Source organism: Tiliqua scincoides, chromosome 9 (genome assembly GCF_035046505.1).
Source record: "Tiliqua scincoides isolate rTilSci1 chromosome 9, rTilSci1.hap2, whole genome shotgun sequence".
NCBI lineage: Eukaryota > Metazoa > Chordata > Lepidosauria > Squamata > Scincidae > Tiliqua > Tiliqua scincoides.
The window spans coordinates 36,916,193-36,934,070 of NC_089829.1; the positions used below are offsets into that span (position 1 = coordinate 36,916,193).

Consider the following 17,878-nt stretch of genomic DNA (forward strand, 5'->3'; position numbering starts at 1 on the left):
AGTTCACCACTTCAGTGAGAAGTAAGCCACAGCCTTCTAATATCTTCACAGAAAAATGAGACTCGCAAATTGAATGAGACGTGCAAGGAGGCCTAACAAGGAGCCCCCTGCGGCATTTTCTTTCCTACAAGTCAAAAGAAAAATAAAGAGAGAGGAAGTTAAAAGTTCCTGCTGTCAAGGCAAGGCTGCCAAGGAGCAGTGAAGTAAATTGGAAGTGACTTTCCCTCTCCTAATCAAGACCTTGATGTTCACCTCTGCACAAGCCTTCTCTGATCATTTTAGCTTGGATTGCTGAAGATTAAACCAAAGGCTTTGTAGCAAGATCTGCCAACACCTTCCCTTGATCACCATCTGTTTTCTTGAATGTGTTTAAACCTTTGTTTTGATTCAAAGAGATGAGAAAGCCGACTTTCCCAGAGGGAAAACTGTGCAGGGATTATTTGTAATTTTTCTTGCAAAGCTACAAGTTTCCCTACAAGGATCAGTTTGTGGATAGCACAGTCCAGGCTGTATAGAATTTTAGCTTTTCATACATCTGGATGGTTGAAAGAAGTTGAAGGAACTACTTCCTGAGCTTTAAGACACGTTATTCCATCTACTAATCCACAGCCCTTCTGCACATAGATCTCACCCAGAGTTCCACTAAGACTATCCAGATGACAGCACAGCACAAGCAAAGTTCAGCTGTTACCATGAGGAATTATTTCATAAATGTTTCCTGGTGTAGGACACAAGGTGATCGGTCCTGTGCCTTCCAAGGAAAAAGTAACTAAGACAAAATAAAACCGCTTCTTGGTAAGGAATATTTAGCTAGTTGCTGGATAGTACTATGCAGAGAGAGGGAACACTTCCTTTTCGAGTAGTGGTTCTCAGACTGGTGGGTTGTAACCCAACAGCCTGAGAACCCCTGCCCTTTCCCTCTTAAGGGTGGGGGCTCAGGAAAAGCAGCAACATAATCCCCATGAACATGTTGCTGTGGGGGAAGTGGGGCTGTTTTTAACTGAACTTACCTGCTGCTGGAGTTTGGGGGGGTGCAGGGACCCATGGAGCCTTCTGTAAGGCTTCCCACGGCTTGTAGAACGTTAAAAAAAATTGCAACCGGTTTAGCAGTCACAACCTGGATGTGGTTCTACAAGCCACAGGGAGCCCTACAGAGGTGCACCCTTCCCCTGCAGCGATGCAATCCTGGGTATTATGTCGCTGCTTTCCACTCCACACCTGCAAAGACTTAACCTGGTTCTCAAACTCCTGGAGACTGTGAGAACCAGTGCCTTAAAGAATAGACTGGGGTGGAGAGAGAGAGAGAGCCTCCACTCAAAACGATTAAAGATTTATTATAAGAGCAGACATCAAAATAATGTAAAGATAACTTTCACTAAAGGTCCAAGAAAATGAAGCAAGAAATATCAACCAACCCTAACAAATACATGCATGTGCCTGGCTTGTGCACCAAGAAAGGGTAAGGCTTAGTCCCCGTAAAAACAGCACTCTTTCCTCCACACCGTGGTTTGGACATCAGGGAATATGGTAGAAGACCAGGTATCACACAGCCTTCAAGAACACTCTACCTTGCAGGGCAAATTTGTGCCTTACTAAAGTTTAGCCATGCTGTCTCAAACATATCTGTTTCCAATTACAAAGGATTAACTGAGGATCTCAGTTGAAAGGTTAAATGTGCTTGAAAATAGACACACACACATTAAGTATCCCGCCAAGCTGTCATAATCTGATCTCGTCAATTAATGCACGTCACTTTGAAACTCCTTTACATTTCAGACAAGAAACAATCCAGGAAAAAAAAGCAAGCGAACAAGCTAGCAAAACAAACAGGAGAGTTCTCCATGCTGCAGAACATGACGTCACAGAATGTGTCATTCACTAGAGATACACTCCAATTCACGCTAGAGTAGATAACTTTCTCTCTGCAAGGGAGGAGATAATCGTTTCCCTGTTATCATTCAGACACCACACCAAACTATGGTTTACATCAACTATAGTTCAGAACAAGCAAACCATAATTTAGAGCTCTGGGTCTATATCTGTACCTCATATGCTTAGGGCTGCCATTTTCAGGTACAGCCATCTCTGGAAATGCAGTTACGGCTGTAACAATACATTATACCAAATCACAAACCATGGGCTGCAGACCCACTTTGCAACCATGGTTTGCCAACCGATTGCAAAGTAGGGTGTGTCAGCGTAAACATCCTACCAAACCACAGCCGAGCATCCTGAACCAAGGGTTAGCATGATTTCTGAATTGAGTCACTGTGTTTGGCAATTTTTGTATAAAAAGAAAAATGGAAAATCCGACAAACAATGATCATACAATGGTATAATTTGCCTTGCTGTCGACTGCTGCATTTTGAAAGGATAACAAAGAAAAGAATAAAATTTCTATGGCAGTTCTCAGTACTCAAGGGAGACAGTAACTAATGCAAATTATAGGATGGAAACAGCCGAATTGCTATAGCCATGTCATTACTTTATGGAAAGAGAGATGTTTAACCATCAAAACACCCCCAACTGCTTTTCATTTCTTACAAGCCCTATAAAAAAAAAAAATAACATTATATTGATAGTATGAAACTATCAATAAAGTCTTGTTCGGAGCTGCTACTACAACTACAAGCCCTGAGCAAAAGTTCTGCTTTTATCTCAGGGTTGCTTCTCGTGAGAAAATTCTACACCCATGAACATTATAAGAAAAAAGAAAGCATGCTTTTCCTAAATATACCAATCAGGTTTTCAATAGTTAAGACACTACGCAATGCACTACAATGTGTTTCAGCACTGTTCATATAAATTGTAATGCATTGTGGAGGAAGACAAAGAGTATTGAAAGAATTTTACCCTTCTCTAGCGCTGGGAATGACTGGCATGGAGGAAATTCAGAGGAGAAAAGAATACATTACAAGCTAGAAGCAAGCTCTTAAGTGGTCATTGCACTGCTAGTAGTCCTTTAACTAGAGAGCACCGTATCAGCACCACTGAGCTGGCTGCCCTTCAAATGGAACCAACCTCTTCCCATAATGAAACTACATATGTATCATGACCACTTTCTGTCAGGTCAGCAGGGGAGCATAGCCCTTGCTTTCCCGATAGCAGAATGGCACGGGAGCGTAGGGAGATAGCAAAAGAAGCAGGCGATCCCAAACAGAGCCAAGGAAGCAGACACAGGCTTGTTTGTTGCAGAAGCTTGTATTGGTAAAGAAGCAGGCAGAAGAGTAGTCAGTCATATGGTGCAGAAGTCAGGGATACAGCAGGTCACAGTCACGAGAAGGCAGCCCAAATCAGTACACAAACCAGCAGCACGGCACACAGAAACTCCACCACAACAACCCACACCAAGGAGTCTGTGCTTGCCCCATATATAGTGGGGCCTGCCAATCAGAGTAGGGTGACCTCATAGTCACAAGACAGTCTTGTGACCCACTCTGATTGGCTGTCCAGTGGTGCATTGCACCATAGCGTACGTGACTCAGTACTCATCTCTCCCCAAGTCACATGACTCCCATCTGCAGCAGGCACAGCTGATTGGATCAGCTGTGCTGCTTTGCTGGTTGCTTCACACCAGGCCCAGATACCAGGACCTCCTGCCACATCCTGGCTAATAACAATCTCAAGCCTGGGATGCCAAAAACCTGCCCTTCAAATGGAACCAACCTCTTCCCATAATGAAACTACATATGTATCATGACCACTTTCAACAGGTGCATATTATTACTCATATTGAATACTAGCAGTGATCCCTTTCCTAGTTGTGGTGCTGACACAAGAAACATCAACATGGCACTGTATCAGGGCCAACAAAGTCTCAAAGCAGTTAGGACAGGCAACAAAATCTCTTACCATTTCAAGATCTCCATCTGCCACAGCTCTTAAGAGTCTTTCCACCTATGTAGCAAATGATGCCAGAAAGAAAAGCAATTTTAGCTACAGTTGTGGTGTAGTGGTTAGAGTGCTGGACGAGGAGTGGAGAGACCTGTGTTCAAATCCTATCTTACGAAGCTAACCAGGAGAGCTTGGGCCAGTTACTATCTCTCAGCCTAACCCATCTCACAGGATAGCCTTGCATGCTAACCCCATAAACTCCTCGAAGGACAGAAGGGATAAGAATGCAACTAAACGACAATATAGCCCAATTATAACATGCTCTCTGAAAAGCTACTGTTTCCGACCAGATCATGGTCAGTGGTCTGGAACACACATTCCTGCATATCAAATATCTCTACTTGTGGAAAGCAGACATCCCTGTAAACTGAGCAAAGAGTTAAAGTCATGGTCCTTGTATATGTACGGGGGGAAAGCAACTGTCCAGTCTAGCTTTTTTTCCCCCAGTGTTTTGTGAGCTCCTGTGAGTTCTGCTTTGTAAGTTTTTTTTTTTGTAAGTAGCAGTATATACATGTTCTGAACAAATACACAAGCATGTTGAAAAACGCTAGATTAGAACCCCAGGGTATTAGGTTTTGGCAGCCAGAGAGATTTCTGGCATGACAGAGGACATTATTTCTCTCCCCCACAGTCTGAAATGGTGCAGTCTAGGCAGGAACCCACCATATTTGTTTTGAAAATGCAGCCTAGCTGTTATTTCCATTTTGCAAGCAAAAACTAAGACAGAGTCAGCTGCTCAAGGCTAACCAGCGAGCAGGTAGTCAAAGTGGAACCTAAGGTGAAAGGACGACATTACTGCATGAAGCATTCCCAGAAAACTAATAGACAACTGTAAACAACAGATGCTCCTTTAAATTTGGAGGCGGTTCTCAGCTTCAAATACAGAATCAGACTGTCCCCTCCTCATACATGAGAAGCAACTGCAACAAACACATGGGAATTACGGCAAACGGTAGTGAACTAAAGGTGGATTAAACAGCAAGGCCTTGAGCTTCAAAAGCTGAAAAGTCTAAGCTGCCTATAATCTTTTCTCCTGACCTGAACTACAGAATCAGCCTCTGGGCTGTGACACATTTGCCCCCTTAAGGACAAGAAGGAACAATTCTCAATCTGCTCTTAAATGACTCTTCATCTGCATTGTTTTCTATTTGGGCAACAGCTGTGCTTGGCTGTTTATATGCTGCTACTCCGCCAAGACAAGATACTGCACATGTTTTAGATATGCAGAATTCAAACACAAGGCCTGGAACAGCTGCAATAAAGAAGGGAGACCAGCAATGGTTAGGTCTTCCGAGTGTAGCATAGTAGCTATGAGTCTGACTTCGGACATAGAAAATCCCCATCCTGACTAGATATTTATGTGAAGTTATCCACATGCATTTTGTCCTACAAAGGGTAAAATGACAGTTCCCTGCCCCAAGGAGCTCATAATTGAAAAAAATCAATCCAAGGGAGACAGCAGACGAAAAGGAAGAGAAGTGAAGGCAGGGACAGACAGGGGGAAAATAAGCAATTATTTCATTTACTCATACATATGGCGAAGTATGGAAGCAAAGGGACTGGGCCAAAGGCTTTAGATCATTACAGGAAGACAAATAGGTGGTACCACAAAGTTGTTATCTTGGGCCTTTGTTCTGCTATCAGAGCTGATTTAGGGCACAATCCTAATGTGCCTTAGTGCCAGTGCTGGGTGTCATAAAGTGCTGTAAAGCACATTTATGGCACCCTCTGCATATGGAGTGCTGGTGCCAAGCCAGCTGCCTGGAGCAAGGGAAGAGCTCTGGGCAGCTGTGTGCGCTTTGGGGGCAGGGGGGGGAGGTGTTTCAGGACAAGGGAGGGTGAAGCAGGGCAGAGGGAGGAATCAGCCCAGGGTGGGGTGGGACTAGCAGAAACCTGCTTCACGGTATCTTATCCTGTCTCAAGCTGGAAAGCCTGACATGGAGGTTCTCTCGCCTGCACTGGCAAAACAGCCGGCACAGACATGAGGAGCCCCATTGCAGAGCCTGGGGCTTTCCTTGGGGGAAGGAAATGAAAGTTCCCACCTCTGGTGGTATCTTGGTTCCTACAGGATCCGGTGGTCGCCATTTTGGCACTGCTGGTGCCGTGGGCACCAGAAGGCTTCGGACTGCACTACCCATCTTGCTTTACTGCCAACTGAACTCCATCAAGTTGCGGGGCAGGGGGAAGTATAAAGGTGATCAGGAAAACAAAAAGCATTATTGGGATTTCTACTGCAAGATGAATGATCCCATGTTCCGTCATGTTACCTCTTTATAATTAGCTTTCTTTTCCTGTCTAGTGGCGGCTGGTGCTGAAGATAAACTTGAGACAGATGATGCTTGGCTAATTGTGTCCTCACAGCACTGAGGAGATCTGGCTCTTGACTGAAAGAAGCAGCAAACAAAGCAGAAAGGGGAGAGTTGGCATTATCACTGCGGTTGATCAGCTGAATATATCTTTTTATGCTAGGAATGGCGTGCAACTCACTGGCTCAGTTACCTGAGGAGCACTCTTTCCTCTTTCAAAAGTTAGGTAGTTCAGCTCCATTAAAGATAAAATCTGCAGAAAGATAAAATATTCATGAAGGCACAGGAGCACCCTTGTCTCCAAAGAAATTTGCTGATCTGAAAGCAAGCACGACCTTCACAGAGGGGGAATTACATAAAAGAGCAGATTAAGTGCAGCCAATTCAATGCCACTTATCTGGCCTCTCCCGTGCACCTCAGATGCAAAACTGTGACCTTCCTCCATCCAAAGCAAAATTAAAATGATTTTTAAAGCACCAGTTAAAAGTCACAGAGGAAATGGACTGCATAAAAACTCTGAAGAGAAATAAAGAGGACTGCAAACTGCAATACACACTGGATGGAACTCCAAAGTAAAACTGTGACTTTTCTCCATCAAAAGCAAACTGAACATTATTTTTAAAGATTCTGTCTATAAATCCTCTCTGCAACTGATCGCTGTTCTTAAAAAAAAAAATCACTGTTTCATTGTTAAAAACCTCCTTTACAGGAAAGATCCTTTAAAACATACCTTCGAATTTAACGCACACTGCGCTGCAGTCTCCTTCATTCGGTTTGGGATGCCTGGGTTGGCTCCATTCTGCAGTAACACTTCCATGATCCCTTGATAGCCCCAGCGAGCGGCAATGTGAAGGGGAGTGTCTCCTTTCTCATTACCAATATCTAATTTACAAGAATGGACGTCGTAATAGACTAAAGCCTTGACACACTAGAAAGTTTAAAAACAAAACAAAACAAGGTATACATATCTCACCGTCAAAGCAAAGTAATTAGCTACATGAATACATAAGCTGCCTTCTGCTGAGTCAGTCACTGATCTTCCTAGTAGTGCTATTCAGTTTGTGTGTTGGGGTTTTCCCTTTCTCACTCTTTGCAGGGTTTTGTCTGCTGTGCTATGGGATGGGGGGAAGGGTAACATTTTCTCAATACAATCTCAAAAAAAGTTTCTATTCCTTAAAAAAAGGTTAAAGGGTAAGGGATGTCTTTCTGAAAAGAAAATATAAGAGAGGACATTTTAGAATTCTAAACAAGATTTTGCAAGTTGTACAACTGTCAGTTAGGGTTTTGTTACAAAGAAATTACTTACATCCTCTTGGCCAAAAGTGCAAGCTAAATGCAGTGCTGTGTTGCCATTGTTGTCTTGTACTTCAGTACTTGCCTTGTAGTGCAGCAAAAGCAACTGAAAAAGGAAACACAAGCCCACATTTTTTAATAAGCAGGGGAAAAACACACACCTGGTATCATTACGCTGCAATTATTTGACTTGTTTCTGAACAAATGAGTCACTAATGCACCTCTGCTTGAAAGCTGCCAAGTCATAATGCTTTTCCTGCCATTTTGACCCAGTTCCTGACCCATATAAAAGCTTCTTGCCCTGCATTATTTAAAACCAATTCAGAGTTAGCGCCAAGATACCCAGAAATTGTATCACGTACTAAATCTGGCAGTGCAAAACAATACTGAGAAGAGCAACATTTGTCATTCTTGGGGGACATTTGCAGAGGGGAAAAAAACATTCTCAGGTTGAATTAATGCACAGCCTCCAAGTGGTGAAGGTTTCCTTCATTTCTAAAGATAAGAGAGCCTTCATTAAATAATTCCAGGCACTGACGTAGGCACATAAAATAGCTGAGGTAAGGCAATTGAAGCAATTTGATGTGGTGACGGCATCTGGCCTGGATGCCTTTAAAAGGGGATTGGACAAGTTTCTGGAGGAAAAATCCATTACAGGTTACAAGCCATGATGTGTATGTACAACCTCCTGATTTTAGAAATGGGCTATGTCAGATGCAAGGGAGGGCACCAGGATGCTGGTCTCTTGTTATCAGGTGTGCTCCCTGGGGCATTTGGTGGGGCCGCTGTGAGATACAGGAAGCTGGACTAGATGGGCCTATGGCCTGATCCAGTGGGGCTGTACTTATGTCTGAAATGCACTATAGGCATGCCCCCTTATCTATGGGGGTTCTGTCCCGGAACCCTCTGCAGATACAGACAAATGTCTGTCCCTGCAGCCTGGATCCTCTGGAGGTGAGAGAAGCAGCACTTTTATGGGCATTAAAACATCATTTCTGGTTTTCGGACAATCTGTGCCCTGACAAGACTGGGGGCCTCGGTAGGGCTCAGAAGCCCCTCTGGAGGCAAGGAGCTTCTCTTGCCTCTGGGAGAGTGGGGGTTGTGGAGGGGGGGCAACTGCCATATCCACGGATATATGAATCCGCAGATACAGGGGCCCCTTGTACATGTGCATGGCGTACAGTGGGTCTTATTTGACTTTTCACCCCTACTCTTGTGATTCCTCCACAACAATTCTACAAAGTAGGTTTCCCCAAGACATAATAACTTGCCCAAGGTCAACCAGTGAGCTTCATGAACAAGCGGAGGATCTGAATTCAGTACTCCCTCATTCAAGTCCAACTCGCCTTCTATTAATATGTGACACTTGAGTAATACATTAACACTTCAGATTTGATTACTTGATTTGCTTGAACAAAGACAAAGCTTTCTTGTCTTGCTAATGTTGTTAGATAACTAAGGGCCCAATCCTATCCAACTTTTCAGCACTGGTGCAGCTGAAATGCAGCCCAAGGTAAGGGAACAAATGTTCCTATACCTTGAGGAGGCCTCTGTGACTGCCTTCCCATCTCAGGATGCAGTGCATGCCCCACTGGCACGGCTGCACTGGCACTGGAAAATTGGATAAGTTTGGGCCCTCAGTTCAGTCACAAATAGTGTATCATTCTCTGTTGTTGCTGATGTTGGTTATCTTCTCACTTATCTCATGCATTTAGAGTCACAAAAGGATAGTCACCACTGCATTTCTCATATTCTAATCAGGCGGCAGCAGTTTTCAACATTTTTAATCTCACAGCACACTGACAAGATGCTAAAACTGTCAAGGCACACCATTAGTTTTTTTGACAATTGGCAAGGCAGACTGCACTGCTGGTGGGAGCTCACATCCCCCAATGGCTCTACTAATAAACGACCCTCCCACAAACTCCCATGGCGCACTTGTGGATCATCTGCGGCACACCAATGTGTCACAGCACACTGGTTGAAAATTGCTATTCTATGGCCATTTTAAAATTTAATTTCTTTTTCTCAACCCTTGTGTGTGCAAGTGTGTATCGACTTGCTGACAATTTCACTGCATGCCAGCTGATGAGATGGGGAGTAGTACACAAAGACAAGCTGAAATAAATTTGTTGGTCTTTGAAAAGCTAAAAGATGCGTCCTGTTTTTTTCCCTTAACTCCACTCTTTTAGTCCCCCCCAACTGTCTCCCTCAGTTCCCCTCAGAGAAGCAGCAAGAACTCTCCACAGGTCTTGCTAGTTTCAACTATCTTTCCCAGGCCCCCCCCCCAACCTGCAGCAGCCACAGCATCCAGATTTGCTTGTTTTTCCTGTTGAGTTCCTGTTCTTTTTCTCCATCGAAGCTATTAAATTGCAGGTTGTTATTTTAAGTTCTGAATTGTCTCAAGTGCACTTGCCAGTATAGTGAATGAAATCAAACAAGGGTGTTCTAGACAGATTTATTTCTGCAACCTTCAATCCTATTTAATAACTGTAACACTCCAGGCAACAGCAGACGGCTAAGGGCAGAAGAAGATTTTGCTGTCAACCAGCAAGTGACATTGGATAAAAGGGTGAATAAAATGTTTGCATTTCTGATTTAATTCTTGGATAAAAGCTGATGTTGTCCCCCACCCCCACCCTGTGCTTACAGTTACATTCTGATATCCTTTCTGACAGGCAAGGTGAAGGGGCGTTGATCCATGGTAATCAGTAGCGTTGACAACAGCGCCTTTGGAGACTAACAAGTCAATTAACGGTGCTTGCCCTGTGGAAAAACCATGTGCTTGTTAAAATCAAATGTCAGTGTCGCGGGGGAAGAGAGGGAGTTTCCTGCTTCAAATCAGACTGAACTTAACAATCTGTTCTTTCCCTCTTACACAAGCTGTGAAGTCACTTTTCTTAGCATTTGCTTATGGCGATAGGCAATTTGCAGCAGATTATTCCAGGTCACAGCTCAGCTAAGGATTTCCCAGTAATAAAAAAACTGAACTCGCCTCTGGAGGGAGCCAAAGAAGATAGGAACGGGACCACAAATTGCAGGTACATGGAAGATCACTCGGATCCTGGGAACACGTAAAGGAACAGTACTCAAAGAACCCCCTGAATAAGTAACTTGCATCCAGCTCTCAGTGATTGAGATCTAGAGGGTAGAAGTCACAGCCGCATGTTCTTTGGTACAGAAAGGCTTTCAGAAGAGGTTCTCAAGTCACAAAGAATAAGATCACAATGCTAAGGAGCTCACAGAGGCAAAAGGTGAGCAAGTTTATCCATTCACCAGGCCAAAAGGCACAACCGTCTACCCACCAGTTCCCCAGGGGCTGACTCATCCATAAGGTCAACTCAAGAAGTTGTCAGGCGGCAGACTGCAGGGGTCACTTGTCACCCAGCTCTGCTCCTCTTCCTGTGTTCTGAATTTGATAAGGGAGAGGCGAATAGAGCCTCTGAGACTCTATCCATCATTCTTTTCTCATCCACACTGCCTCTTCCACTCTGTTCCCATCTTCCTTTTCAAATCAGAGAGCAAGAGGAAGGAAAGATGCAGCAGAGGCAGCAGCTGATGTAACACTGGGTAAGGGGGGGAACAGCATTTGGCCATACCAGGCTCTGGGAGGTCTTGGGCTGCTCCTGCAGTTCCCTTGCAGAGTTCAGACCACAGACATATCCATAGGTTGCCACCTGTAGAGCAAATTGCCTCCTAGGTGGGAAGCTTGACCTAGACAAGTGTTCAAGTCTTATTCCAATCCTACTATGTAATGCATCCCAATGGTTTTTCAATCATGCTTCAGTGAACCCTGAGAGTGCCCTCAAAACTTGTCAGGGGTTCCTCAATGACATTATCAATAACAGTAGAGAGGCTTCCCCAAAGGAGAACCTGCCATTAACCTTTTTATGCAGTTTGAAACAGAGGATGTGCACTAGTTGCATTGAAAAGCAAATGTTCCGTTTAAATAGGATGGAGAGGTCGAAACGTCTACCATGCAGCGCAATCCTATCTTGTGCTGGAACAGGCAGGCCAGGAGGCCTGCGCTGTAACCAGTGTAAGGCCAAAAGTGACTCAGCCAGAGGCAAGGGGAAACTCTTCCCCTTACACCTGGGTAAGCCACCACAGCCCCAATGGGTCTCCTCAGGCGGTCTGAGGAGAACAGAGCAGCTCCACACTACTCAGGAAATGGGGTTGGGATCCTGCATAACTGCTGGGTCCCAGCCCTGCCTCCCACTCCCTGCCCACCCACCGGAATGCCCTCCGCCTGTCCCAGAACACTTCCCTCCCACCTCCTCTCCGCCCTCCCCAGACCCCTGTGTTGGCCAAGCTTGGCCAACACAACCTTCCCTCCCTGTGTCGGTGCGGAGGCTGGATGCAGTCTCCATGGGCCGGTGTGAGTGCCTGCACTGGCCCAGTTGACTCCCGAGGAGGAGCAAATGTGCTTTATGGCTTGTTTGCAACCCTCCTGGGCTGGCGCAAGGGACTTGCACTGGCCTAACAGATAGTTAGGATTGCCCACTTAGTGCTGTAGGTAAGTGCTCTGGAATGCCAGCCTCTCCTCTCCTCTCCTCTCCTCCCCTCCCCCCCCCCCCGCAGAATCCTCTGCAAGGCGATCCTCCAGGCTAGATGGTTAGAGAATTCCTCAGCAGACATGAGTTTCCTGAGGGAAAAAAATCTGAAGGCAACTAGAATACTCCATAAGCAAAAGGTTGCAGTGCTTACCACAGATAGCAGCTACATGAAGTGGTGTGAATCCCCGATCATCTCTAGAAAACGGTGTGACAATGGAAGGATCATTCAGCTTCCTTAAAATAAAGAAGTTGTTATTAGTTAATCGGATTCAAGCAAAATGAAGCATGCATTTTAAAATGAGAGTCAGCGTAGCGTCACAGGTAAGGGACAGGTCTATGCACGAGGAAACCAACATGTTATCATGAATTCACCAGGTGAGTTTTTGTCTGGACAAGAAAGAACTCTCTGACCACTGGGTTTGTATCAGTCTCTCACAAACACCATAAAGCTGCTGAGCCATCCAATCATTAAGCACCAACTTCATCGCCCCGCATCAGAGATGGGGTCATAGTTCAAGGGAAAAGCATTTTGCCTGCAGAAAGCCCAGAGCTCAGTCCCTGATATCTCCAAGGATAACTGGGGAAGACAGTATCCGAAAACCAGGAGAACTGAAGCTTCCGGTCACTGCTAACAGTTCTGAACTGGATGGATCTAACATACGACAGCTTCCTATGAACATTCATGTTGCAAAGAATGGATACACCTTAATCCTACATCCATTCCCAGTTACGTGTTGAAAAATGTCTGAAAACCTTCGCAGGCACCATCCTTACCCAGAAACCAGCTTCTCACATTTCTCACAAAAACAGAGGGGGTGGCACATCTTTTGCACAGTGTCCTTATCACTGTCCCCTTGGCTTAACAAGCGCTCCACTTCTTCCTGGTCACCGGAAGCAATGTACTAAGAAGAAAAGCAAAAAAGTGAGGTGGGAGCTGGTACGTGTCCCAGAACAAACAGGTGGAAGAGAAGGGCAATGGAAGAATAGCTCAGGTTGATTTACACATTGAATCAGGTGTCAAAGGCTTCCCTCCCCTTACTTGGTGATAAAGTGGCTAATCTCTGCTCCTCCTGCTCTCTGGATTGAAAAAGAAGGGAAGGGGCGGAAGAGGAAGTGCATATCATTCTCCTCCACTCTTCCTCTTTTGCTTTGCCCCCCTCTTCCTTTTCCAACCTGGAAGTGGGAGGAGAAAGTGTAGTGGAGACAAGTGGGCAGTGTCCTCTGCCAACCTGCTGCCTGAGCAAATGCCTCAGTTGACCTCATGGATAGGTGAGCCTTGCAGCAGCCTCTGAAGAACACTCATGTGTCTGGGACTCTCAGTTAACATGCTGCAAGAGGCCGCAGCTGGTTGAGCCCCCTAGGCACTTGTTTACTTTGTGCACATGCCAACTATAATCCACTTAAATACAAACAGTAAAGCAGGTTGTGAAAGAGAATTAACATGCTAAATCAAGCTAATGTGTCTGCCTACAAAAGTGGAAAAATACCAGAGCACACGCCCTTCTCTCTCTCTCTCTCTCTCTCTCTCTCTCACACACACACACACACACACACACACACGTTATGTTCACAGTCAGCTCTAGTCATGTCTAGAAAAGGTACCCACAAATAACTAACTGCACCAGAATATGGGTCTGCACAGATGGTATCTATGTTCTGATGTTCATTTCAGTGTGTATTAGATCTATGCCCACAGTTCCTGACCCAGCAAGCGATATGCACACAAATCTCCTAAGCTAGATCAAAGGTGTTAAGGGGCAAAACACTTTCCAAAGTTGCTAAAGAAATGTCAGAACTATAGAAAAAAATTACAAGTCATACTGACAGCCCTACCCCAACACCTTTCTTCTACATAATGCCATTTTTAATTATTTGATTTGATAATTTTAAAAAATTCTTATTAATTCTTTGTATTAAAACAGAAAATAAGATTGTGTCCTCCACTGCAATCAGTTACACTCCAAAAAAAGGGTGTAGGCTGAGGCACACAGGCATACATATTAAGGAGCTTTCAGAATTTATTTGGGCATTTTTTCTGCTTACTGGAATTCTCATTTGCAGAGAACAATTAAAAAAGAAAAATTGATTCAAAATTTGAAACAGTCATGGAATCATAACAATAAACTGAATCAGCAGCTTTTTTTTAACCCTCTGGCAGGGAAAAGCACAACACACAACTCCAATGAAATCCAATCACATTAAAGATTAAAATGCTTGTCTAAATAAAAGCATTTCAGCAGCACGCTTAAGTGGGCCAAGTCTTCCAACTACACAAATCATAGATTCCACAGATGTTGAGCCATAACTGGAATTCTTCTATCAGCGGGCAGGACAACCTCCAACAGAGGTGGCACCTGCAACAAAATCTTAGAACCAACAGCAATGATGGGTGCGCTTCACCTCGGAAGAGATGCCCCCTCAAGGTATTTTAGACCCAGAGCCAAGCCATCTGAGCTGGCATTCAGTGGCAGCTTTCCTAGGAATGTGATCCTTGGGGTTAATACCTACCACTAAGCAACTGCAAAATTCTGAACCAAGCCAAGTTCCAAAGTGAGTTCCCAGACAGACCCATGTACAGACCAACAGCAGTCTAGTCCAAGAGGATATTATGGCATGAGGTCTTTAGGAAGGGGCACCACTGACATAACCACCAAAGCCCATCAGTGCATCTTGCTGACTTGCTCCAATGTCCCAGTGCTCTGGGGCAATCAACTAGTGCCAAATGTACTAGGATAACGGACAAGCTCTAAGCCCCATTTTTCAGTTGTGTGAAGTTAGATTTCTCATTATTTAATACAACAAAATCCTGTAGCTGTAAACATTTTTGGCTTATTTGTATTTATGTTCTGGTTCGTTTATCTCTTTAAGCCTCTTCAACAGAACAATTTCTGTCTACAAGGTCTGGACTGTGATCCAGTTCATCAGCAAAACATTCTACAAAACCACTACAGTGGGCAACCAAAATGCAAGACCCTACTAAGGCAGGATTTGCTGCACTAGTGTAGAATTCAAGCACTGCAAACCTGAAACAAGCAGTCTATCGGTGTGGTGGACATTTGAGACAGCAAATTCATTCTTTGTTTCAAGAACAGCTTCTCACTAAACCCTCCAGATTCCTGTAAAGGAGAAAGAGAATTCAGTTCCACGAATTAAGCAGATTTGTTGAGAGATTTAAAAAAAATGTGTGGCAGTGTGGTGTAGTGGTTATAAGGTCAAACATGGACCAAGAAGGTCCAGGTTCATAGTTCCACACACCCACGGTATTTACTGAATGATCTTGAGCCAATTACTATCTCTCAGTCTCAATTCTGTGTCAGGGTCATGGCAAGGCAAAAAGGAGAAGGAAGAGTTATGTACATCATTCTGAGCTCCTTGGAGGAAGAGTGGTGTGTAAACAGAAGAAATCTCATTTTCTCCATTTGTCACAAAATCCTAAGCCTGCTTATGCACAAGCATGTCCCACTGTAGTAGAAGTTTCCCACTGAATGAAACTTCTTCATTTGCAAATGTGTTTATGATTGCAACATTAATATATAACAGTAGATTGACCAGTTTAGCACAGAGCATTTACCTTACTGAACTAACACTGTGATCCTAAGCATGTTTCCTCAAGAGTAAGATCCATGACATTCAATTGGGCTTATTCCCTGGTAGGTTTCCACAGGACTAAATCCTCACACTTTTCATATGACTTGTGCACTTGAAGTGGAATTTTGGATCCCTTCCTTCCAAGAGATACATGCCTTTTGCCAGCTGGGCTAAGAACAACCCTCAAAATGGTGCTTCTCATATATTTAGCAAGGGGAGAGCCCATTCACCAAGCAAGGGAACAATATTTAGCAAGGGAACACCCTGTTCACCCCAGCAGAACATTCCTCCCCACTGTTGTTTGCCAGTGTCTCTCTCCGCCTTCCCCACATAACAAGACTTTTAATTTGCTCTGCAAATTGTTTCGCAACCCTGTTATTTAACAGTGATATATAAATATTTTAATATCAAAAACTGCTTCTCAAATTTTCTTCCTCTTCAAGAAAGGTTTGCCATGCAGCATAGGGAGTTGCTGTTCAAGAAACACGTCCAGATCTCCCTTGAATGTAAGGTGCTAGTCATACAGTTCTTCAGATACACCGCTAGACTATATCACATGCACAAAGCAGTGGTGGCACTACCCTCACATGGGGACCATCTCAATTCAGACAAGGAGTGGGTTGCTTTGACAGTACTCTGCTGTGAGAATCGTGTCACATCTTAAAGAACTCCCAGGTCAAACAGTGAAGGCACATACAATGGGCCCTCCCCAACCATGGATTTGGGTACCTGTGGATGCTGAGCCTGTGGCTGGAGGGCCTCAGAGGACCTCCTAGACACAACTGGAAGGCACGTCTAGTTGCCTGTGTAAATATCTGGGGGGGAGGGGTCCTGGAACTGATCCCTGTGAATACTGAGTGTACGCTGTAATTGAGTTTTTTTCCCCTTATATGAAAGTTTGTCTCTATACAGTGCTATATGAAACTGCCGTCTACCAACAATTGGGTCACATAGCTTAGTATTAACTACATAAAACAGCAGCAATGGGCTCTTTCCCAGTGCATCACTTTCCCAGTCTTATCAGGTGATGGGAGGCATTGAATCCATGACCTGCTGTATGCAGTGTGTGTACTCTGCCACAGAGCTTCAATTCATAGCAATATGGGATCAACTTTCCCTTTGTTCCATGACATGAAGCTAGAACAACATTTGGAAGTCAGACTCACACTGGTAATCTGCTCTAGTGGAAGGTAGAACCATCTGGGTGGGACTCAGCGCAGCCACAGAAAGCAACTGTTTGCTGAGGCTAAATGTGGATTGTTACTGATGTTGTGACAAGCCAACCAAGGAGATCAGGGGAATGAGCTGCTTTTTCCACATCTACTTGAAAAAGCAGAAAACCCTAAAGTAGTAACACCTGTAGTTATAACACAGCCCAACATTTGGAGTGGTGCTGAATACTTAGAACAAAAGCAACTGTACAGGATTGAATTCAATGCCTTTTTGTTTTAAAATAACTTGCAAAACTTTTGAAGTTGGCCAGCAACATTAAGGGGAATAATAAAAGCTTCTTCAAATATGTTAGAAGCAGGAAACCCGCCAGAGAAGCGGTTGGCCCTCTGGATGGTGAGGGAGGGAAAGGGGAGATAAAAGGAGACTTAGAGATGGCAGAGAAATTAAATGAGTTCTTTGCATCTGTCTTCACGGCAGAAGACCTCGGGCAGATACCGCTGCCCGAACGGCCCCTCCTAACCGAGGAGTTAAGTCAGATAGAGGTTAAAAAAGATGTTTCAGACCTCATTGATAAATTAAAGATCAATAAGTCACCGGGCCCTGATGGCATACACCCAAGGGTTATTAAGGAATTGAAGAATGAAGTTGCAGATCTCTTGACTAAGGTATGCAACTTGTCCCTCAAAACAGCCACGGTACCAGAAGATTGGAGGATAGCAAATGTCACGCCTATTTTTAAAAAGGGAAAGAGGGGGGACCCGGGAAACTATAGGCCGGTCAGCCTAACATCCATACCGGGTAAGATGGTGGAATGCCTCATCAAAGATAGGATCTCAAAACACATAGACGAACAGGCCTTGCTGAGGGAGAGTCAGCATGGCTTCTGTAAGGGTAAGTCTTGCCTCACAAACCTTATAGAATTCTTTGAAAAGGTCAACAGGCATGTGGATGTGGGAGAACCCGTGGACATTATATATCTGGACTTTCAGAAGGCATTTGACACGGTCCCTCACCAAAGGCTACTGAAAAAACTCCACAGTCAGGGAATTAGAGGACAGGTCCTCTCGT

General features: G+C 44.4%; 1 protein-coding gene across 7 annotated transcripts in view; it reads right to left on the reverse strand.

Moving 5' to 3' along the window:
* The window catches only part of ANKRD27 (ankyrin repeat domain 27), a 50,518-nt gene that overhangs the window by 13,591 nt on the left and 19,049 nt on the right, over nucleotides 1-17,878 (reverse strand). For 5 of the 7 annotated variants that reach the window (XM_066636783.1, XM_066636780.1, XM_066636782.1 and 2 more), the window contains 9 exons: nucleotides 15,073-15,165; nucleotides 12,824-12,951; nucleotides 12,201-12,283; nucleotides 10,144-10,259; nucleotides 7,507-7,599; nucleotides 6,931-7,128; nucleotides 6,382-6,453; nucleotides 6,162-6,278; nucleotides 3,853-3,897 (listed from right to left, as the gene is read on the reverse strand). In XM_066636783.1, the coding sequence (XP_066492880.1) occupies nucleotides 3,853-3,897; nucleotides 6,162-6,278; nucleotides 6,382-6,453; nucleotides 6,931-7,128; nucleotides 7,507-7,599; nucleotides 10,144-10,259; nucleotides 12,201-12,283; nucleotides 12,824-12,951; nucleotides 15,073-15,165 (945 nt within the window). The remainder of the gene's footprint in view (nucleotides 1-3,852; nucleotides 3,898-6,161; nucleotides 6,279-6,381; nucleotides 6,454-6,930; nucleotides 7,129-7,506; nucleotides 7,600-10,143; nucleotides 10,260-12,200; nucleotides 12,284-12,823; nucleotides 12,952-15,072; nucleotides 15,166-17,878) is intronic. The other 2 variants (XM_066636786.1, XM_066636785.1) reach the window with 2 other exon arrangements.